At 38.6% G+C, this 24,633-nt stretch overlaps 1 protein-coding gene across 1 annotated transcript in view; it reads right to left on the bottom strand.

The window, feature by feature from the left end:
• GANC (glucosidase alpha, neutral C) overlaps positions 1–24,633 on the bottom strand; it is a 72,569-nt gene that overhangs the window by 4,984 nt on the left and 42,952 nt on the right. Inside the window, exons 14-23 of the mRNA XM_056134272.1 lie at positions 23,488–23,567; positions 18,963–19,106; positions 17,455–17,551; positions 14,454–14,555; positions 13,242–13,485; positions 10,863–10,927; positions 7,251–7,327; positions 3,332–3,406; positions 1,100–1,213; positions 448–560 (exon numbers count right to left, since the gene is read on the bottom strand). Of these exons, the coding sequence (XP_055990247.1) occupies positions 448–560; positions 1,100–1,213; positions 3,332–3,406; positions 7,251–7,327; positions 10,863–10,927; positions 13,242–13,485; positions 14,454–14,555; positions 17,455–17,551; positions 18,963–19,106; positions 23,488–23,567 (1,111 nt within the window). The remainder of the gene's footprint in view (positions 1–447; positions 561–1,099; positions 1,214–3,331; positions 3,407–7,250; positions 7,328–10,862; positions 10,928–13,241; positions 13,486–14,453; positions 14,556–17,454; positions 17,552–18,962; positions 19,107–23,487; positions 23,568–24,633) is intronic.

Genomic DNA, 24,633 nt, shown 5'->3' with positions numbered 1-24,633 from the left:
CCGTGCCAGCCGCACCTCGCCCAGCAACGCGCGGAAGCAGATCTGCCGCTCCACACACAGCAGCCTGGCCAGGGTGTCCCCCAAGAGGCTCGCGGTCAGCAGGGACGCCGAGCCCAGGGCCCCCCAGCTGCTGCCTGCCGGCCAGAAGTTCCGCAAGAGCGTGGCCCCATCCCTGTCGGGCCGGAAGAACATGGATCTGGCCAAGTCGGGCATCAAGATCCTGGTGCCCAAGAGCCCCATGTTACATATACATAATACAATTTGGTCAATTATATCTCAGTTGAGCTTAAAAAAAAGAAAAATCCTGGACCAGCAGCATTTATTAATTTCTTTGAATAGTACTTTAAGACATCATCTGTACATTTCAGTATAGCAAAAAGACAGCACAATTTATAATTTATAGAAATAATAACGTAAGAAGCACACAGGTTTTTAAACTTTCATTACCTGTTGATCAAACGTCCTGAATGGAATAAAAACTTCCTGTGCAAGAACTGATTCTGGTATAAGTACTGGAATGAGTGGCCATCATCAAGATACAATTCACCCATGGCAGAACCCTGGAGCATGAAGCACAGGTCGAGAATGTACTTAGATAATAGCTTTCTTGGAGCTGGAGCAATAGCACAGCGGGTAGGGCGTTAGCCTTGCATGCGGCTGACCCAGGTTTGATTCCCAATGTCCCGTGTGGTCCCCCAAGCACCATCAGGAGTGATTCCTGAGTGCAGAGCCAGGAGTAACCCCTGTGCATAGCCAGGGGACCCCTCCCCCCAAAAAGACAATAGCTTTCTTGATACATAATTTCACTCTCTTAAGTAGGAATTAATGCCAATCCTCATAACACCAAGAATTACAGTGCTCTAGAAGAGCATCTCTCTTTCCTAGTTCTGAGGTCCTTTAGAAACAATTCCAGGAACGTAAGTCAAGCTGGACAATGATTCAGAAATAGATCAAAGCTTTGACTTCTGGATAAACATAAGAAGCACCTATCCCATAGAAGATATTCACTACTTTTATACAGTGTCATATACTCCATGTGTACCATTACAAAGAAATTAACAAATGAGATGTCAGAGAGAACATTTTTTTAGAAAAATACCTTAGTATTTAGAGCCACCCGGAGTCCATATGGGGAATCAGCCATGCAGCCCGTGGATTTCCCTATAGTTGTCTTTATTGGCACTATACTTCCTCCTCGTTGAAACACTGGTATCTATAACAGAGTAACTCTCTCAGGGAAGAAACATTCATATAAGACAATTTCAGTGTGGAATATAAAAATATTTCATTGTGCAAGACATATTCTTTACAAGTGTAGACTCAAAGACAATATGGGGGTGCGGCATTAAAAGGAAAAGAGTTAAAATACAAGTAATGGTATGCTTTTTTATGCTGAAGGGAAACATTTTAATCTTCACCAACTTATGATCATTTGATCATCCTATAAGTAGCCTTTTATATTATATTTTTAAATTTTTTCCTATTAATATAACAAACATGTTTATTTCTTGCACCCTAAAAAAGTGAATTTTTCTGTGTAAGTAGGCCCAGATACGTGAAATAATTTTATTGGAGGTTGGGGTTGGGCCATACTTGGAGGTGTCAGGGCTTACTCCTAAGCACCACTGTGCTTAGGTGGTGCTCAAGGGATCATATGTAGTGCTGGGAATCAAACAGGGTCAGTCACATGCAAGTCAAGCGCCTTATCCCCTATACTCTTTCTGGCCCCAATAATTTTCTATATAATTGAGTTTATATTGCTGCTGACAATTATAAAATATTAAATCAGTATTAGCTTGGAAGTCAGCTAAGGGCTGGAGTGTATGCTTGGCCTCCATGGGATCCTAAGTTCCATCCCTGGCACTGATGATCCCCTGAGCACTAGTGGTTATATCTCTAGTGACATCCCAGCACTGTTGGCCTGAGCACCACTGTATTTCTGGGCTCTAACATTAACCATCCAGTCTAGTGGGTGGAGTATTTCTGGGTATGGCCCACAGGATTCTTGAAAACTATTTGGGAGCAACTCCCCCCTCTCCCCAAATAACATCTGTATCTAGTAATCTTCCTTTTACTTAGAACCTGTGAAAATAGTTTGTTTCATCTACAAAAGCAAATTTCTTCATAAATTCCAGGTGGGTGAGTTATTTTGATTCTAACATCATAACTGACAGTGTCTTTTGGACTTAAGAGGTTCAGGGATACAACCAGAATGTCCTGTTCTTTGATATGCTCCTGTAGAAGGATTTTCTGCAGGATATGTGTGGTGCTGACTATGCTCACTCTCTGCTTCCAGTGCTATTGTTTTTCTTAGACACACAAATGTAAATTTAGAGGGAAGAGTTGTTTGTGCTTAGTTTTATATCAGGGTACCAATGTATACACTATTTTATGCTTTTTCTTACATTTAACAGTGTGATGATATAATTAACATGTTGTACAATTCATCCATTAAAGTGCACATTTATTTATTTATTATTTTATTTTTCTTATTTTTATTAGTGAAACACCATAAGGTACATTTGTAGACTTACAAATTTTTGTGCTTGGGTTTCAGTTATACAATGATCGAGTACCCATCCCTCCACCAGTGCCTATTCTCCACCACCACTGATCCCAGTATCCCTCCCATCCTCCCCATCCCACCCTGCCTCTGTGGCAGGGCATTCCCTTTTATTTTCTCTCTCCTTTTGGGTGCTGTGGTTTGCAAAAGAGGCATTGAGTGTCAATCATGTTCGGTCTATTTATTTTTTATTTTTCTTATTAGTGAAACACCATGAGGTACAGTTGCAGACTTACAAACTTTCGTGCTTGGATTTCAGTTATACAATGATCGGGTACCCATCCCTTCACCAGTGCTCATTCTCCACCACCAATGAACCCAGTAGCACTCCCATCCCCCCATTCGTCCCCCCCCCTCACCCCGCCCCACCTCTGTGGCAGGGCATTTCCTTTTGCTCTCTCTTTTCTTTAGGGTGTTGTGGTTTGCAATAGAGGTATTGAGTGGCCATCGTGTTTGGTCTGTAGTCTACTTTCAGCACGCATTTCGCATCTCTCTCTCTCTCTCTGATACGTATCTTTCTTTCTCACTCCTACCCCTTCCTCCTCTCCCCCTAAGAACATAAGAACACACAAGAAGGCAGTTCTCCAGGAAACACTCACCAGGAAAACAAAAATGATTGCTACTTTGTTTTGGAACTTCCAGCCCACAGAACTATGAGAAAATAAGTTTCTGTTGTTTAAACTACCCAGATACTGCTATCTTGTTATGGCAACCCAAGCTGACTAATACAGCACAGTAGATAAAAATAATAGTATGAAAATAACTTACAGTGTCCAAAGCTACTGGGATCTTCACAGTGCATGCGCCTTGCCAAAGTGAAGATGTCTTAGAGTCATACCAGACCTGGAAAGGAACAGAACTGACTGAAAAGAAGTACACAAGTAAGTTGGCTCACAATTTCATTACTTGGTAAAAAATTGATTCACCTGGATTTAAAATAACCAGAAGATAAAATAAGTGCAATTTTTAAAATCCTTAATATACATTAAGAAGAACATGTTTTTAAGAAGATCCCAAAATTAGAAACCTGTACAGTGACACATCAATTTGGCCATCTGTCTTATCATCCAAAAGTTATTTATGGAAGAGCCCACAATGGTAGACATAGTTCCTATTCTCAATAGTCTATAGTACAGTCAGCTTATACAAACTTATTTCATCAAGTAAAACAGAAGATGAGAGAAACACAAAACTAAGGAAGAAAAGCACTTTGCAAACTAATTTCACTGAGATGGAAGAAAGAAAAAGCTTCAGAGAAGAAAACTGATCTTCGAGAAAAACAATGGAAACTTTCATTATTTTTTAAAAACAGAGTACAAACAGGAACTGGGCAGATAGTATAGAGGGAAGGGCTCCTGCCTTGTACATAGCCCTGGCACATGGTCTTCCAAGTTCCGCGAGGAGTGATTCCTGAATGCAGAGACAGAATAAGCCTTGAGTACCACTGAGTGTAGCCACCAAGTAATAAATAAATAATGAGCGGAATTCAGGAATGATGTTCAAAATCTTACAAGGGTCTTTTTCAAGGGAAGAGTTAACTGCTCAAGTACTAAAAAGATCCTAAAATGTAACTTGTTATAAATCCTTAAGATACCATCATGAGTAGCATTAAAACAAAACCTTTTACCTTTTTTCTCTCTTCTAGCTCAGTAAAGTTTCTGGCATAAAAGAGTTAATTTCACAAGTCTACCTCCTGGGATTACCACAGGCTTTATATAGCTGGATGGCTATGTTTCACTGTCCTGTGATATGAGACAAATAGAACTTGACTATCATTAGCTACAGTGAATTCTTCATTCAAAGGAACTGACATAATGTACTACTAGCCTTGGATGGGTTCAGATGGCTAATGTTTTGTCAGGGATTTCTGTCTGTTTATGAAAGACACTGTCTTAGATTTCTTTTCTGAAATACCTTTCTTTGGAAAATGGTAGTGGCTTTAGATAATTGTATCTAGTTATCTACTACCTATCCACTATTTCCAAAATAAATTAGAATGAGAGGTATAGGGTATGTATCTGGAGAAAAGGATATAACTTTTAATACTATGTAAAACAGACCTAAAGTAAGCCACCAAGTTCTTCAATCAGATAGTACTTACTTAGAGGTCGATTATAAGCCACCCAACGAGGTACTAGAGATATAGTAGTGAGCATAATAGATAAAAAATCATTTCCCTAAAGAAGTTCTGATGGGAGTAATAAATAGCAGACAAAAGGTATAAGTGAAAAAGGAATGTTAGAAGGTAGCAGAGATAAGTACCAGGAGGTTTACTCCATGGCTTGGAGGCCAGCCGCACATGCTAGGGGAAAAGGCAGCTCAGATAGAGAAGGGAGCACCAAATAAAGGGTGTTGGGAGGATCCTGCCAGGATGGGAGATGCATGCAAAAGTAGACTATAGAACATGATTGCCACTCAATGCCTCTTTTGCAAACCACAGCACCCAAAAGGAGAGAAAGAACAAAGGGGAATGCCCTGCCACAGAGGCAGGATGGGATGGGGGGACGAAGGGGGTGGGTGGGAGGGATACTGGGATCAGTGGTGGTGGAGAATGGGCACTGGTGGAGGGATGGGTATTCGGTAATTGTATAACTGAAACCCAAGCACAAAAATTTGTAAATCTACAACTGTACCTCATGGTGTTTCACTAATAAAAATTTAAAAATAAGTAAAATAAAAAAAATTAATTAAAAAAATAAAAATAAAATAAACAAATCTCAGAAGAGAGCCAAAAAAAAAAAAAAGAAGGTGGCAAATTTTATAGAGGGAATAAGAGGGGGATGAAGAGGACTAGAGAGGACCAGGATCAGTGAGGTCAAAGGGGTAGTAACAGGCCACGCTGAGAAGGAGATATATGATAAAGATTGTAAGAGAGAGAGTGGGAATGGACATATAGAAACATGGGAAAGACTGACAGGGACTCAGATGAACCCCTCACACAGTGAGATGTGGGCATTAGCTAATCAGCAGGGCAAAGGGTCAGCAAGAAACAGAGTGGTCTTTTGACTCAGGGTCTATGAAGATGTAGCCGGAGAGTCCAGCACAGCATACAACAGGAAACTGTTGAAGGAGTGTACTGTAGTCACAGCAATGTGCCTGCAATGCTAGGTCATCAGCAAATGTGTGGCTAAGTTCAAAAGAGAGCCCAGTTCCTCTTAATGGCAATTTACTGCTTTATTAGAACCAACTTAAGTTTCCCAGTAGAAATGCCTGGCAGGTCACTTTATTTAGCTGACATTAAATTCAAACTTTTCCTCAGAATTTTACTTGGCAGAGGAACCTTTATGTTCAGAACTACTAATTTTTGAAGAAATCAAGAGGAAGGAATATAACATGAATATTCTGAAGCAGTTTCTTGTATTTTTTTATATTAGTAATGAGAAGTGAGTTGGATTAATAAGATCTCTCAAAATAATGTATATTCATAGATATTATATATTATATATATGAATATATGAATATGTGTATATACACCTGTATATACACATATATGTATATATAATGAATATATATATTTATTCACTTCCTAATGCCTAGAAGGAGTAAATATTCTCTTCTGAATATGGTAACATATATAACTAAATTAAAAACCATGTTATAAGGAAAATATCTGGATTATCCAGGTGAGCCCCGAATTTCCTCACAAATGACTTTTAAAAAGAGACAAAAAAGGAGACAAAGACAAACAGGGTAAAGACTGTAAAGTGAGAGGCAGAGATCAGACAGGAGTCCCTAAACTGATGGACACCCAGGGTTGGGGGTAGTCACCAGCAGCTGTGGGGGAAGCATGGCTAATCTTCACAGCTTCCAGAAGGAACCTGCTGACATCTTGGTTTTGGATTTCAAGCATTCAAAACTGTGAGAAGATAATTTTTTTATGTGATACTGAAATCAAACATGGGAAATTCCCATGTCTCCCCATCCCTACCTGAGTTCAGTCCCTGGGTTTCAGTAGGTCTAGGATACTGTGACAACAATCAATGGTAATAATTAATTTAAGCAGAGAGGAAGACTTGGAGGAGCACTGAGAGAAAACACTTTGTTATTATTTTTAATCCTCTCCAGTGAGTACAAAAACTTTTTGGTACAAAAACCTCAGAACTCAGATAAATTCAGAAATAAATAGCAAAGTCTCTTCATATTTCCCTCCACACACCCCCGCCTGTCCCTGTGCTTGACAGCTCATGGTAGACTGAAAATTTCTTCCGACCTCAAGACTCAATGTGCTAACAAAGACTCAGTCACAGGTCGCAGTGTGAAGATAAAAGAACCATTTTGATTCTTTTTGGTGTTATCACCTATTCACTAGCCTCCCTCTCTGATCAACCATGAAGTTTCTTGACCTCTGAGAACAGTGGTTGTGACTTTTAGGACTCTTTAGTTGCTATAGTCATTTGAACTGTGTTCACATAATGAAGAAATATGTTTATATTCATTATAATGAAGGGATGAGACCTAGAAGATATTTGTCCTTTGGAGCGATAGCACAGCGGGTAGGGCGTTTGCCTTACAAGCGGCCAACATGGCCGACCCGAGTTCGATTCCTCCGCCCCTCTCGGAGAGCCCGGCAAGCTACCGAGAGTATTCGATATGCCAGACACAGTAACAACAAAGTCTCCAATGGAGACGTTACTGGGCCCGCTCGAGCAAATCGACGATCAACGGGAGGGCCTTTACCTTTACTTACCTCATTTGATCCTGGCAAAAGCACATCAACCATGGTGGCTTTTGGTTCTGTGACTGGGTGAACCAATAGAGCACTTCCTGAACAATGGAGAAGAAATAAAGTTGAAAACCATTACTAGTGGTATAAGAACATCCTTTCTTGATTCCTGACCCCAAAGTCACCATCTAGTTAAAAATTTAACTCCAGCTTTATCACCCCATTTACAATTTTATAATGCCTGGAGTGACATCTCATACTCTACCCCACTGATATACAGGAGTAGCATACCACATTGGATGGGATGTAAAGTAGAAGGCAACCAATCTTGCTTAAGAAAATAGTAACGTATAAGGTTTAACCTGTAACAACATATTAGTAATCACTTATACAAGGGCTTAATTGCTCCAGGGTGAGATACAACAATCTTCACACAGTTTCTTCTAACAAAATATTTTTTGATCTTTTGAAGTTACTTATTCATAACAAGCAAAACAAAATATTTAGGGTCTGCTATTGATTGGGGCAGGCTTGGGGAGGTTGGAAAATTGGAAAGAAAGGTAGAAAGAAGGTGTACTGGCATTCAAATATTAAACATAATAAATTATCATAAACAAGTTAATAAAAATAAAATAAATAAGAACAACCTTTCTGTTCAGTTGTATGCTTTGTGGTTTTATTAATTTTTGAAGCATTTTCTCAACTGAGACATCTCTCTTGTTTTTATATTTCAACAGCATGAGAACTCTAAAGCCTAGTATACAGGAGGCTAGCAAAATAGTCATTATAGGACTTAAAATATGTATATATATATATATATAGATATAGATAGATAGTTACATGTTGGTATTTCAGAAAGCCCACCAACTGGATAGTCCCTTAAGTAAAATAGCCTTTCATAAAAAAAATTCAAGATTCTTTTCTCAAAACACATAATTAAGCAGAATATAATTTAAAATGCACTAACATACAGAAATTCATCTTTATAAATGTAGTAATATTATTTGCTTGAACTTCTATAGTCTAAAGAACACACAATTCTGCTCACCCCACAGTAAGGTCACCTTCCTTTTCTAAGTGTTCTGACTGTGTGCTAAGCTTAATTGTTACTTGTGTTTTGTGGTTTTAAAGACTGAGAACTGTTTTTTTTCGTTTGGTTTTGTTTTGACTTTGGACCACCCATTAATAGGTAAGGCAATTCCCAGCGCAGTCTCAGGAGTAATCCTAATGATGCTTGGGAAACCTTCTCTCTCTCTTTTTTTCCTCTTCCTCTGCCTCCTCCTCCTCCTCCTCCTCCTCCTCCTCCTCCTCCTCCTCCTCCTCTTCTCCACCCCACCCTCTGTGCTCAGGAGTCACTGCTGGTAGTACCTGGAGAACCATATGCAGTACCAGGGAATAAACCAGGGATGACTGCATGTAAGGCAAGTACCCCAACCCCTGTACTATCTCTCTGACCCAAAACTGTGAATTTCATAAAGGTCTTTAAGAATGATGACTTAAACCAAAGATTTTCCAGAGATATACTATTATATCTCTGGAGATATATATCACTGTCACTGTCTTCCCGTTGTTCATCATCATCACCGCTGTGCGATCGCTCCAGCCCGGAGATATATATATATATTGCTGAAGCAATAGCACAGCGGTAGGGCGTTTGCCTTGCATGTGGCCAACCCAGCTGATCCAGGTTCGATTCCTCCGCCCCTCTCGGAAAGCCCGGCAAGCTACTGAGAGTATCTCGCCCGCATGGCAAAGCCTGGCAAGCTACCCATGACGTATTTGATGGGTCAAACACAGTAACAAGTCTCACAATGTTACTGGGTCCGCTCAAATCGAAGAACAATGGGAGGACATTGGTACAGTGCTACACTATTATAAAGCAAACAAGTGTTTAAGGGCAAACTTTCATCTAAGGGCATATTTCTTCTTTCCTTAGTCCATATTCATATAAATGGTCATCTTAAACTGACTTTTTAATAATTTTTCTAGTCATTTTGTATAGACACAGTAAGAGATATATTACTCTTATATACTCTATACATTACTTTTATAGTCTATATTACTCAGCCACTCTCCTGGGGACATCTCGCTATAGATCCCAGATTACAGTCCTCAGGCCAGAGTACTGTAACCCCAGCAGCGTCCTTGTCCAATTACTTCTCTTTGGGTCATTACAGAATTTGTCCACAACTGTGCTCTTAACTTGTAAGTTTTATGGTACTTAGCCTGCCCCATTTTGATACCAGAGTAGCTCACAGCTTGCCCTGGGTCCATCCAAGTCCCTTCATCGGAACCCTCCTTTTGGGGTGCCAGGAATAAAAGGTAACTAAGTAAATATGCAGATTAAGTTGAGTAAGTACGAACAAATGCCCAGGAGTAAATATTTTTTGGAGTCAATTAACTCCCAAGTTACAAAAGTATAGCATTAACTGTCTTCCTGTTTCTATAAAAAAAGGAATTGCTTTAAAGTAAACTATGCAAAGGACATAAGGGAAAGAGGAAAGCAATATTTCACTTACAAATACAAAATCCAAAGTCCTTAGAAGAATCGGACCTTATGAGTCACAGGGTCTGATTTGGGGACATAAGTGATTAACAGATAGGGGAAGCAGAGCACAGAGAAGTTAAAGATAAACACAGAGGAATGGGAGTGCCCCAGGAGCACTGTGATGTGTGTAACTCAATAAACCTAAACTCCCTTCTGGCAACGGAGAAAGGACGGAGGAGAAAGGATGAACCAATGTTATCCTACAGAATATATGGTCCTTGTCCTCATGATTTTACAATCAGTGAAGGCATATCAAAGAGAGAAGACAAACTGATTAAAGATAAATAGATAAATACCAAGAAAGCAAAAGTGGAAAATAGAATGAAAGTTACATCACAGAAATGTCTGAGTGAGTTATGTGGAATTAGGTACAAAGAAGCAATTTTGGTTAGAAAAGATTTCTCCAAAGATGTAACTGTTTATATTAAGGCCTAAATATGAGTGGAGACCTACAGAGCTAGCTTGATTTTGGGGTTTCCATGACTTAAAAACAGTATTCATTTTTTGAGCAATTTTTTTGTTGAATCTAGCTTCCTGAGTCCTTTCTCCAAATGATAAATTTTAATGTATGAATTTGGTGGTTAATCCATATTACAAAAGAGGCGAACACTCCATACTTCTTCTTTTCAAAGGAAATAAAGTCTTTCAGTCGTTACTCAACCACCTGACATGAATTTTTTCCCCCTGCATCCTCCTCTTGGAATAATATCACAAAGCTGAGAAGTGGTCCAGTGTAATAGATAATGCTTAATTAGGTATTTTTTAAACTAACTTATTGAATAACTTATTTGAAGTTGACAGACAACATTGTGAAAAGTGCTGCATGAAAACAGACTAGCGCTATACTAAAATTATAAATAAAATATAAATAATAAATAATAAAATTACATAAAAATACAATATATAACCTAAAAATATTAGTGACAGAATTTTTACTATTTCTGCTTTCTTGTGATTAGGGATTACTTTTAGAATTATTTACTAGAAAATGTAATGAAAGAATTCAGTATTTATTGGATTCTTTACTAGAAAATATAACAAAAGAATTCAGCATTTATTATAACCATAATTAATCAAGAAATGCTCACCCAGCATATATTCGTCTTCCATGCCAAAAGTTTCTAATTCATCAGGGAACTCTATCCACAGAGGCCTAGATGAAGAAAAAAACCCTTTCATGTCACTAGATGCTTTATTTTAATTCATTCTCATATACCCAGTTTTAGATAACATTCAAAGAAATTAGAACAAACTAAAGATCCAAGATTATTTTTTCATATGAGTCAAGATTTTTTTATTTATTTATTTTTTTGCTTTTCGGGTCATACCCGGCGATGCTCAGGGGTCACTCCTGGCTCATGCACTCAGGAATCACTCCTGGCGGTGCTCAGGGGACCATATGGGATGCTGGGAATCGAACCTGTGTTGGCCATGTTGGCTGTATGCAAGGCAAATGCCCTACCCACTGTGCTATCGCTCCAGCCCCATGAGTCAAGATTTTATGAGCAATTGCTGATCCTGTATATTTTTCTAATGTGAGAGCTACATGTTCCAATGAGAAACTGATATTTGCAACTTTCAAGTTGCAATATTTGCAAATTATGGTACTTGCAATTTCTTTTCTGATTACTGTGCACTAAATACCACTCAGATGGGCAGAACCAGTCCTTCATCCAAGTACAAATGCCTCACACTTTTCACATAAAACAAATCAAATGTTTGCAAAAACATTTTAATAGTGATGTAGATCTGTGCTCTTTTCCATGCTGTCATTGTCTTTCATGTATTCTTAAATCATTACCAACTTACATGAAAAGAACTGACTTTTTTGTTGTTGTTTTCAAGCTGGAAAAATCTTTTGAAAGTTGAGAAACTTGTGAATGCTTTTTAAAAATTGTTATTGCTTACAATGATCTAGGTGGCATTTGGAGCTTATGAAAATAACAAAACTGAGGTGGGAGAAAATTCTCAACAGGCTGAGCACATGCTTTGCAGGCAGAAGGCCCAGGTTTGATCCTTATCACTGCAAGGCCCCTGAAATGCCCCTGCTCCCCCAGCACTGAGCCAGGAATAGCCTTTGGTCATCACTGAGTATAATCTAAAAATAAAATAATACCCTCATTTCCATATCTATGTATTTGCATATCAATGTATAGTTCTAGTAAGTTTGTCAATTTCATGGGAGGTTTTTTAGCCCATAAAAGAAACTTATCTTCCCTGAATTCACTAGCCTTTGGAATAACATATTCTACTTCTACTCCTACTCCTAGGGCTGGAGCGATAGCACAGCGGGTAGGGCGTTTGCCTTACAAGCGGCCAACATGGCCGACCCGAGTTCGATTCCTCCGCCCCTCTCGGAGAGCCCGGCAAGCTACCGAGAGTATTCGATATGCCAGACACAGTAACAACAAAGTCTCCAATGGAGACGTTACTGGGCCCGCTCGAGCAAATCGACGATCAACGGGAGGGCCTTTACCTTTTACCTTTACTCCTACTCCTACTAATTTGTTACTAAACAAATAGTAATGAATTAATGGCTCCAGTGAACTTGGCTAGTGTCAGAAACACTAGGGAAATGTCCAACAAATATAAACGCATGTAAACTACCTCAGGAGAGTCAAAATAGATTTGGAGGTATGACCTTAGAATCTGTATAGCTTCATTTGGAGCCACATGTGATCAAGTTCAGGGATTACTCCTAGTTCACCGCTCAGGTGTGACTCCTGACAGTGCTTGGAATACCACATAGTGCCAGGGATTGAATATACATACATTGCAAAGCATGTGCTTAGTCCATTGATCTACTTCTCTGACTCTTAGAATCTCTATGCGTTTCTTTCAATCCAGGTGAAAAAATAAGTTTCAGGTGATTCTGATCTGAGCAAAAAACAGGAAGTAAAAATCTTGGTTTCTCTATTTATATTATTCTGTAACTTAGAAAGTGTGTGTGTGTTTAATATCCTGTCCTCAAAACAGAATCAGAATGTAACTTATATACCAGAAAAAAAATGTTTACATTCCCCTGATGTGCTCCATATGCCAAACACAGTAACAAGTCTCACAATGTTACTGGGCCCGCTGGAGCAAATCAATGAACAATGGGAGGACAGTGACAGTGACAGTGACATTAATTCTGGACTGGTCTTTAAACCCGAGGGTTTATTCCTAGGATAAACACTGAGTTCATTTAGGTAACAGTCATTCACTTTTCTTTGAAAAACTTATTTGTTGTTTTTCTATCAAATATTAACATGAATCACAAAATGGCAAGGTATCTGACCTTATCTTCTGTGACTTCAACTGCCATCACCCTGATAATGTTTAAAACTCAGTGTGGTGATTGTACTTGATTAAATACATTGCTTCCTCTCTTGTAATCATTGCTTAATTATTAACTTCATCCCTAGAAGCTGAAGAGAATCTGGCACAGATTTGTTGCTGGGGCCCTAATTGGCGAAGCTTTTTACCTCATGACAGGTTGAGAAGACACATGTGCATGGTAGAACAGAGAATACAGGTAGGGCAGAAGGGTATAGCGAGCTCTGATGGCTTCTCGGATGAGCCGAGTAGGTTCCTGCCCAAAGAGCCACGGTTCCCGCCTCTTAGTGTTGTTGGTGGCATGTCCACGGAAGAAGGGCTGGTAGGCTCCAGCCTGGTACCAACGCACTAGCAGCTCAACCTCTGGATTCCCAATGAAGCCACCAACATCGGCTGATGAGTCAAAGGAAAGCTGAGTGAGGAAACCAGGCTAATCCAAATAATTATTAAAACTACATAAGACTCAAATGATAAGGTAAAACTGTGGCCTCAAATTGTGTTGCATCTTTTAAAAACCCAGGCTGTGGATCTGAAAATAGGCTCTGTTATTCTTTTCCTGTCAAAAGGTCAGAAGTTTTCCTGTGAGATCAATATTCCTGTATGTTCCAGAACTCAGATGATCCCCCAATTGTAAAATGCCTGACTAAATCTGTTTGGGGGCTAGGGGATAAGGAATTTTTTTTCCTTTCAAAGAGCAGAAGGAAAGTAATAGAGCATATCAATGTATCACTGTCATCACATTGTTCATTGATTTGCTCGAGCGGGCGCCAGTAACATCTCCATTTGTCCGTCGCGTACAAGCGTAGCCCAATGGCATATTGGGGGCTCTTTCAGGGTCAGGGGAATGATGCCCGTTATTGTTACTGTTTTTGGCATATCAAGTACGTCATGGGTAGCTTGCCAGGCTCTGTCGTATGGGCGGGATACTCTCGGTAGCTTGCTGGACTCTCCGAGAGGAAAAACTGCCTCTGGAGCATAAAAATTTCTTTTTTCTTTTTTTTTTTTTCTTTTTGGGTCACACCCGGCGATGCACAAGGGTTATTCCTGGCTCATGCACTCAGGAATTACTCTTGGCTGTGCTCAGGGGACCATATGGGATGCTGGGAATCGAACCCGGGTCGGCCACGTGCAAGGCAAACGCTCTACCTGCTGTGCTATCGCTCCAGTCCCCCATAAAAATTTCTTTATTTAAAATATTTTCTATCAGAATCTCTTCTTGTAAAAATATATCTTTAAAAATATATGAGAACTAAGAGAGACAGATAATTAGAATTAGAATTTGGACTTAGGTGAAATTTAATGTTCTGCCCTTAAGCAAGATACATATTTCCTTCACTTCAAGCCTGAGGACATCATCTTACCTCCACAAAAAGAGATTCCAGTAATGCTGAGAGTGAGTAACATTGGGATGGAAATTTTCAGGTAACTCCATTCTGCTTTGTTGTCGCCTGTCCATACTGCACCTAGATCACCAGTTATAATGTATTTAAAAAAGAACTATAAGTAAGTTTATGCATTAAATTTCATATGTATACACCTCATTCATTTGTAATAAGCTAACATTATGGAAGACATTTATTTTATCTTTTTTTTGCTTTTTGAGTCACACCTGGCGATACACGGGGGTTCCTCCTGGCTCTGCACTTAGGAATTACTCCTGGCAGTGCTCAGGGAATCATATGGGATTCTGGGAATCGAACCTGAGTTGTGCAAGGCTCTACCCGCTCTGCTATGGCTCCAGCCCCCACATTTATTTTATTTAATATATACAAATTCTGATTGATGAAGCTCGACTTATTATTTTTTTCTTTTATGGCTTATGTTTTTCATGTTGTAAGTAATCTTTACTTATCCAAAGTCACAAAGGTGTGCTTTATCTTAGAATTTACTTTTGTTTTTACTTATGTAATGTAGAACTGCATCCAATCTTTAGTTAAATTTTTTTTTTGGCTTTTTTGTGTCATACCCGGCGATGCTCAGGGGTTACTCCTGGCTCATGCACTCAGGAATTACCCCTGGGCGGTGCTCAGAGGACCATATGGGATGCTGGGAATCGAACCTGGGTTGGCCGCGTGCAAGGCAAACGCCCTACCCGCTGTGCTATTGCTCCAGCCCCTTTAGTTACTTTTTAATACGATATGAAAGGTTGAGGTACCACCCGTCTCCACATGAATATTCAGTTATTCCAACACCATTATTGAAAGAAAAACCCTCTCTCTTGAGCTCTCTTGGTGACTTGCATGCAAATTAATTGGTGATAAATGTGTTGACCTATTTTCTAGCCTATACCACTTATTCATATGCCTACCCTCCATCTCTAATAGTCTATAAATTGAGGGAGTTGGTACAGATCATATAGGGAAGATAAAACGGTAAGTATAACACCTTATTATTTATTTAGCCTTTACTGAGACAGTTACACTATTTTATAACTTAATAATCAAAACAATATTATCAGGTAAATGTGCTTAATTCTATTCTATAGAGGAGGCAAATGTGACAAACAGCGGGTATTATATTTTACCCAGAGTCATACTATTACTGAGTGGTAGAGATGGGATTTGAGCCCAGACAGTCAAACTGTAGTCTATGATTTAATTCACTGCTTAATTCTCAACCTTTCTCTGACGAGGGCCCCTTCAGACCTTTTGATCTTGTTTCCTTCCTGCACCATCACACCATTCTTCTTCTTGGCCTCTAATTCATGCTGTACCTCCCCCCGCCATTTCAGTAATTTTCACCTGTGGCCCCATTAAGGAGGCTTCATTGAATTGTTCTGGTCTAGTTGATATGAATTTATAAAGATAAATTATATAGCTCTATAGGAGGCCATGAAAGGGAAAAAAATCCTACTTTACTAACTCTAGATTATTCCAGTAATATTTTTGTCTTATCATCTACCAAAATACTTTTGGTAAATATTTTTGTTTTTATCTTTCCTAGGAATTTTAGGCTGTACTGTGGCCAGCAAAGAAAGTTATTTTCAAGGGACTATTCTTTTTAAGCATTACTATAACAATTTCTCCTTGACTTCCAATGAGATATCTACATAATTATTTTGAATGCCAAATGATAACATTTTCTTTTTTTTAATTTAATTTATTTTTTTTCTCCAAATGATAACATTTTCACAAAGAACAGATATTTTTTAACTTCTTTTGAATGTTTAGTTAGAAGCTCTCTGGCTGTTGATCTTTGGCATAAAAGAATATCATGGTGTTCTCTACAATGGTTCATTCAATATACTTTGGGACAAAGCTGATAGCTGTACACAGAACACTGGTGGCTAGGCTGTGGGCAAACATTTAAAAGATGAACGATTACTCAGTATGTACATCTTTTATATTTTAACAGCTATTTATAGTTTTTCTTTTAATATATGTTATTTCTTTTAGTTGTTAAAAATTATATGTGTAAGTGATCTGAAAAACAGACAGAATGAAAATAGAAAATCACTCAAGATCAAAATAAGACAGTTAATGATTTTGATTAGTACAAATATATTACACATTTTAATTGACTGGAAATATACACATCTAAGCATCCTGTGCTTCTCCTTATCATGATATCACAAAATTTTCTACTATAATAATTAAAAATAGTAATTTTAAGTAGCCTCATAACAGAGTATCATATGAATATACTATACTTTCATAATTATTCCCTAGTTGTTATATACTTGGATTTTCCTTTTTTGTTTTAGGAATCAAAGTGTCTCTGAATATGAATCTTTGTCTGAGATGACAATAGTTTGTTTTTTTCTAGAGTACTATAGGATGGAGCAGTAAACCTAATCATTCAAAGGTTCTGTAAAGGCCGGACTTTTCAAACAAGGACCTAAGCTTTGCCCAAGGCCAGGGTACTTAAAATAGCCTTCTTGCCACAGATGGTTAAGTTGAATTGGATCTGCATTAGCTAGTAAACCTGATACAGTTATAGATGACCCTGACCACAGCAACAGCCAAGTCTATTTTAAGCCATATTGCTAAGTGGAACAGGTGGTTAAAGGAATGTGTTAAAGCATATTCCTCCTGGTTTTGATAAATCAGAGACAGGATCACAGATGTCCATCTCAGAAAGCAGATACTCCAAATTATTCTTCCAACATCTAAGTGGGAATTTCTTCAGTGGAAAGCAAGTAATTAAATTTTATTAAAGTTGGCTTATTCTATCTAAGTAAACTGGTTTGTTTTTCTGAGTGACAACATACTTATTTCAGGGCACAGCATTCTCTGTATCTAAGGCCTACGATGGTTACTGAAAAATAAGGCATCAAGAGAGCAGCATTGCATACATTAAATAGTCTAATAAAATAGGTTGCTAACTTATGTTTTTAGTCTAATCACAGGAGCCATCCCTTACCATATTTCTGTGACCCGGCAAAGAAAGAACGTGTAAGAACAAAAGGTCTCTCCTTTCCTTTAGATCGTTGTATCAGTCCTTCTGCAGTCGCCATTTGCTATAAAAATCAAAGAATAAACATTTCAAGGAGATTATGGGGTTAGAGCATTGTTTGGAGGAACATCTCCTATAAGCTTATTTAGCATGCTAAAAAGAAGTGGTTGGTGGGAATGTAAAATATTTTCAAGATGTAATGAAAGAAGTTGAAACTTCTCTGTGAGAACAGAAAAAATTCATTAATATAGCGATAAAATAATGTAAAATAAGGTAGCAGCCATGCTGTTCTTAATATTGGTATTTATAATTTTTCTCATATAAGATATGCCAGTGATTTTCAAACTATTTAATCTACAAATTGGTACCAGTAATATAGCCTGGTAGTGAAAAATCACTGATCTCCTAAATCCTTCTTTTGAGAAACAGATTTCACTAATAAAACCTCCCAAAAACAAATTTAGTGACACTAAGTGACTTGCCTAACTTATTTAGGCATAATAATAATATAATAAACTCTCTAAAACAAGTTGTAGTTAAAGTAGAATACTATTAGGGAAGGAAACATATACTATAAAAACTATGCTGCATCTAGTCAGGAGCTCCCACTGGAAAATAACAACTGGTGGAAAGATCTTAGGAATGTAGGTATAGTTTATAAATAACCAAGAACATAGGTATAAATAAAAATAAATGACTTCCAAGTCTTCTTGATGTGAGTGGCAACTGAAAGGCAATTATATCATCATCTTTTGAGAAAGCTAAGTACTTAAGGAAGACTTTCTACATTTAAAATGTATATTTACTAAAATTGTATATTGTAATGTTTACTATATCTTATAGTAAAATATATTTACCAAGTATAATATATAACATAGAATATGTTATGTTTACAAAAATAGTAATATTTACTGTATCTAATTCCTTTTGTATTAATATGACTTTCTACTATATTTAGACATTTGTGAAATCTCAAATTCCTTTTTTTGAGGGGCTCACACCTGGCAGTGCTCATGGACTATTCTATTCTTCCAGATTTGCTGCACGGGGTGGGAGGTAGTAGGCCACTCCCCATTGCTGCTTGGGGGGATCATGCAGTGTCAGGGATCAAACCTGAGCTTCTGGAACACAACACATATGCAAAGAATATGTTTTCATTGCCTTTATTTATGTATGTGTACACACTGCCTACTTCAAGAAAAGGTTTTTTGGAATAGTACCCAATGCTACTTATTAGTGCTTCTGCCAAAGACAATGTTTCTGTTATTAATCTCACAAATTTATAAATTACAGACCAAGTTCATTATAGAAGAAAAAGATGCAAAAGAGAAAAAAAGCCTCATACTGGTACAATTTGGCAATCATCCTTGTGTCAAAAATGACATTTAAGGAAAAACAAACAGTATAGTGTTATTGCAAAGCAGTCCAAAAGGCAGAGCAAATGGATCTGATTGGCTTCTCCCTGGATGCCTTACCTGATAAAAACCATAGATGTTGTGAAGTTCTCTGTGCTCCCAATTACCATGATGAATGGCATTCTTCTGCATGGTTAGCTCTGGTCCTCTAAAGACAGAGGGCTCATTCATGTCATTCCATACGTACAGAACATCAGTAGATCCCTAAAAAGCAAGTCATGTCAAAATACTTGCCCAGTATTTTCAGCTTTGTAACGCAGAAGGTTTGTTTTTTTTTTTCCATTAACAATTCTGCTATATGAGTCTGAAAGCAGTTTAATAAGGAAGTCCTGGTGAGATCTGGTTCAACATTGTTTATTTCCTGCTCTAAATGGTTATCTATGTATTAATATGTGGTTCTCTGGGAGTTTATGGATTAAGAGTTCAGTCCAGGAGATAAAAAAGACCTGACTTCTAATCTTGGATGCACCATTTACTGCATTCCAATTAGCAAGTTGGAAATAAACTTAACCAACTTTTAAAAATTGTTCCTGATCTCTCAACAAGTGGTGCTGAGAAAACTGGACAGCTACCTATAAAAAAATGAACTCTGACCTTTGTCTAATGCAAAGCACAAAAATCAGATCAAAGTGGATTAAAGACCTCAATATCAAACCTGAATCCATAAGATACATGGAGGAAAATGTAGGTAGAATCCTCTATGACACTGAAGCTAAAAGCATCTTTAAGGATGAAACACCACTGACCAAGCAAGTGGAAACAAACAAAAACAAATGGGACTACGTTAAATTAAGAAGCTTCTGTACCTCAAAAGAAACAGTGACCAAATAACAGATACAGGCCACGGAATGGGAAAAAATATTTACCCAATACCTATTTGATAAGGGGCTAATATCCAGGATATACAAGATACTGGTAGAATTGTACAAGAAAAAAAACCCAACCCCATCAAAAACTGGGGAGAAGAAATGAACAGTAGCTTCCTCAAATAAATACAAATATCCAAAAGGCACATGAAAAAATGCTCTATATCACTAATCATCAGGGAGATGCAAATCAAAACAACAATGAGATACCATCTCACACCACAGAGACTGGCACACATCAAAAAGAGCAAGAACAACCAGTGCTGGTGAAGATGTGGGAGGGGGAAGGGACTCTCTTTCATTGTTGGTGGGAATGCCAACTGGTCCAGCCTTTTTGGAAAACAATATGTGCATTCCTTAAAAAACTAGAAATTGAGCTTCCATATGACCCAGCAATACCACTTCTGGGAATATATCTCAAGGGTGCAAAAAGGCACAGTAGAAATGACATCTGCACATGTATGTTCATTGTAGCACTGTTCATAATAGCCAGAATCTAGAAATAGCCTGAGTGCCCGAGAACAGACAACTGGTTAAAGAAACTTTGGTACATCTACACAATTGAATACTATGCAGCTGTTAGGAAAGATAAAGTCATGAAATTTGATCATAAGTAGATGGTCATGGAGAGTATCATGCTAAGTGAAATGAGTCAGAAAGAGAGAGACAGACATAATATGACTGCACTCATTTGTGGAATATGATTTGTGGAATATCATAATATGAGACTAAAACCCATGGACAGTACAGACAGGGCCAGGAAGATGGTTGGCAGCCTGCCTTATGAGCTAGGGGAGAAGGCAGCTGGGATAGAGAAGGGATCACAAAGTCAATGATGGTTGGAGGGGGAGGGATCACTCGGGATGGTAGATGTGTGCTGAGTGTAGATAAAGTATCAAACATGATGGCCTTTCATTATCTGTATTGCAAACCGTAATGCCCATAAGTAGAGAGAGTAAGAGGGAAACTGTCTGCCATAGAGGAAGGGGAGGGTTGGGATGGGATGTGGTAGGGATATTGGGGACACTGGTGATGGAAAATGTACACTGGATGGGTGTTTGATCATTGTATGACTGAAATTCAAACATGAAAGCTTTGTAAGTGTAGTTCATGGTGATTCAATGAAAAAAAGAAAGGAAAAAAGTTGTTCCTGGTTTCAATTTTCTCATCTTCCAGATTACTTGTTACTTAATGAACATCAGATGGTTATTATGAAGATAAAATAATGCACATCACATGCTTGGCACATAGCAAATAATTTATACTACACATTATATTCAGCATCATCATAACTAGTTGATACAGTTATTTAGATGTGACTGTGACTGCACCAGTGTTTTTTTTCCTTTCAATTGCAGTGCTGGGGATCAAACATACAAGGAAGTGTTCTGCCATTAAACTACATCCCTAGTCCCTATGGCTCTTTGTATCACTGTATCACTGCATCACTTACCACTTATAGTCTAGCCCACTGATAGCTCTTTATAAAAAATGAAAATGTTTAAAAGTTGGGGGTCATGGGTCATGCCCAGGCATGCTCAGGAGCTATTTCTGTGTCTGTGTTCAGGGGTCACTCCTGGTGGTGCTCAGGGAAACCATATGCAATGGCAGGGATGAAACCAGGATTTTTTTTCTTTTAAATAGAAGTATAATTGACATACATTATTTTATTTGTATTAATGATTTGACATTTGAATCTCTAGCTTTTCTAAGATTTAAAATACTAATTTATTGAATAGCCTTGGACTGACCTGGGCACTTTTTGTACAAATAATTTTGTACATAAGTAAAGTAAGTAAAGGCCCTCCCGTTGTTCATCGATTTGCTCGAGCGGTCCCAGTAACGTCTCCATTGGAGACTTTGTTGTTACTGTGTCTGGCATATCGAATACTCTCGGTAGCTTGCCGGGCTCTCCGAGAGGGGCGGAGGAATTGAACTCGGGTCGGCCACGTTGGCTGTGTGCAAGGCAAACGCCCTACCGCTGTGCTATCGCTCCAGCTCCAGCTATTTTTGTACAAATAATTTTGTACATAAATACCAAAATGCCAAAAATATTAATACTTTTGTAATCATGTTACCTAATATAATAAATAATAAATGATACAAATAAGCAAAATAGGGTTTGGAAGATTTTATACTTTTTTTTTGTTTCGGGGACACACCCTGCAGTGCTCAATGTTTACTCCTGGTTCTTATGATCAGAAATCGTGCCTGGTGGTGCTCAGTAGACAGTATATGGTGCTGGGAATTGAACCAGGATTGGCAGCATGTAAGGCAAGTGCCTTAATCCCTTTATTATCTCTGCAACTTCTATCACTGCATCACTGTCATCCCATTATTCATCAAGTTACTCGAGTGGGAGCCAGTAATGTCTCCATTTGTCCCAGCCCTGAGATTTTAGCAGCCTCTCTTACTTGTCCTTCCCAATGCTGCCATATTGGAGGCTCTTTCAGGGTCATGGAAATGAGACCCATTATTGTTACTGCTTTTGGCATATCTAATACACCACATGGAGCTTGCCAGGCTCTACTGTGTGGGCAGGATATTCTCGGTAGTTTGCTGGGCTCTCCATACACACACACACACACACACACACACACACACACACACATACTTCCCTCTATGATTTGTTGCCTACTGTCTGAGCCCCATCAGATATGGTGTGGTAATTATGGAAAATGGGTAGGGAGTGTCTTATGATGTTTCGCGGTCCAGAAATATATTCACTTATATGTGAGGCTCGGCCCAAGCACGTGGAAAGCAGCCTGGAGCATGGTGGTAGTTGGGTAGTGGAGGTTGGCTGCCGGGGCTGGATCCTTTGGGGCGGGGAGGGCTCTCACGCGCCTCCCTCTGGGGCTCCCCATGTGAAAACAGCCTGGTGCAGAGTCTGATGGCATGGTTGTGGGGGCCTCATTTTATGCTCCCTTTCGGGAGAAGCAGCCATGAGTTCTGGAGGTTAGCCAATGAGGAGATTATCAGGCACCGCAGGAGGTGGCTTATGAGTGTGTAACTCCTATACCTTTTTTAAATGATACATAGTTTGTAAAAATATTTCACATGTATTTGAATTATATTTAATAGAGAATATGATTGTCTAGTATTTATACAACAATTTAGAAATATAACTTGAAATATCATAGTTCATCACGAGAAGTGAAAATCAAAGTTTTTCTGCATTTGGTAATACATATGGCTATTGTTATGGCAACATCCAAGTATGTAGCACTGTAGCACTGTCCTCTCGTTCATCGATTTGCTCGAGCAGGTACCAGTAACATCTGCATTGTGAGACTTGTTGTTACTGTTTTTGGCATATTAAATACGTCACAGGTAGCTTGCCAGGCTTTGCCATGCGGGAAGAATACTCTCAGTAGCTTGCCAGACTCTCTGAGAGGGGCAGAGGAATTGAACCCTGGTCTATCATGTGCAAGGCAAACGCTCTGCCCACTATGCTATCGCTCTGGCCCATCCAAGTATATAAGTGTTATTTATCAATAGCTACTGGATAAAGCATAGAAACTCTACTTAATAAACTCTGCCCCCTTTCAACCTTTCAAGTAACTGATAAAGAGAAAAAGAAAGGCAACAGGAGTTGGAGACATCATACAATGGGTAAGGTGTTGGCCTTTGATCCCTGGAATGCTATATGAGCACACAGCCAGGATTAAGCCCTGAACTTAGCCAGGTATGACCCCAAAACAAAACAAAGGGCAACAAACCTGATAAAAAGATAAAGCAAAGAGACTTGAATACCACTCTCGGACTTTGGGATCAGTGAAATCCAGGTAAGAAGAGAGACCTGTAGAAGCAGAACAGACAAATTTGTGAGTAACAGTGGTCCTGATTGGATATGTTACTGCAAAAACATCCTATTTGAAAACCAAATTATTAATGGGTACCTTATATATATCAGAAAAAAAATGTATATATGGAAGAGTCAATACCAAGGTGGTGAGAAGCAGATGAAGGCAATGATTCAACCCAGAGGTTCAGAAGGAATGTCCAGAAGTGATTAAAAAAAAAAATTCAGGCTGCCCATGAACGAGCCTTCTGGCTGCTGATCGAGCTGCTTATCGGCCATGATCCCAGAGAATCAGAAACAAAGCTAGGAACACAGCAGTTTTTGGCAGAAATCCCTCCAGATTTAATTATTAAAACCTCAGAATTCCAAAATTCTATTGCAGCTGCAGTCATCAAATGCAATTCATAATCAGCAGTAGAAAATGGATTGTTTAATGTTGCCTTTTTGGCAGATCTGAGTGTTGGGGTAAAATCCTAAATAATAATGGTGGGTTTGGTGTCGAAATATTGAATGTAATCAAAGTAGAGAGAGAGTAATGTGGAAATTGTCTGCCACACAGGTAGGGGGAGGGTGTGGATTGGGGGATACTGGGGTTTTTGGTGGTGGAAAATGTGCACTGGTGAAGGAAGGGTCGGGAGTTTCATCATTGTATGACCGAGACTTAAACTGAAAACTTTGTAACTGCTCTCACAGTGTTTCAATAAAAATAAATAAATAAAATTTTAAACAGTAAAAAAAAAGAAATTCAAACTGTCCCTCACTATAGGTCTAAGATGATCTGAATATGGATGACAGATATTCTTGAGTGAGCCCTCTCTTCTTAAAAAGAGCAGAGAAGTGTTTCTGAGTGGTATAATCAGGGGGGGAAATGCGTGGGGTTTCTCTATAACAGTGGTTTCTAACCGCTGGTCCATGTTCTAACACTGTTATGCAAAAATTTTCTGTCTTTGTGCAAAACAGTTATTGATGTTTAGCCCCTGAGATATCTGAATCATGTTGTGTAATGCAGCGGTAGAGTGGAGCAGAGCACTGCTTGCTGCAATGAATATTAATGGTGGTGTGT

Source organism: Sorex fumeus, unplaced genomic scaffold (assembly GCF_029834395.1).
Source record: "Sorex fumeus unplaced genomic scaffold, SorFum_2.1 ptg000098l, whole genome shotgun sequence".
NCBI lineage: Eukaryota > Metazoa > Chordata > Mammalia > Eulipotyphla > Soricidae > Sorex > Sorex fumeus.
Note: the sequence above shows the minus strand (reverse complement) of the source record. Positions and strands in the feature narration are given on the sequence as shown.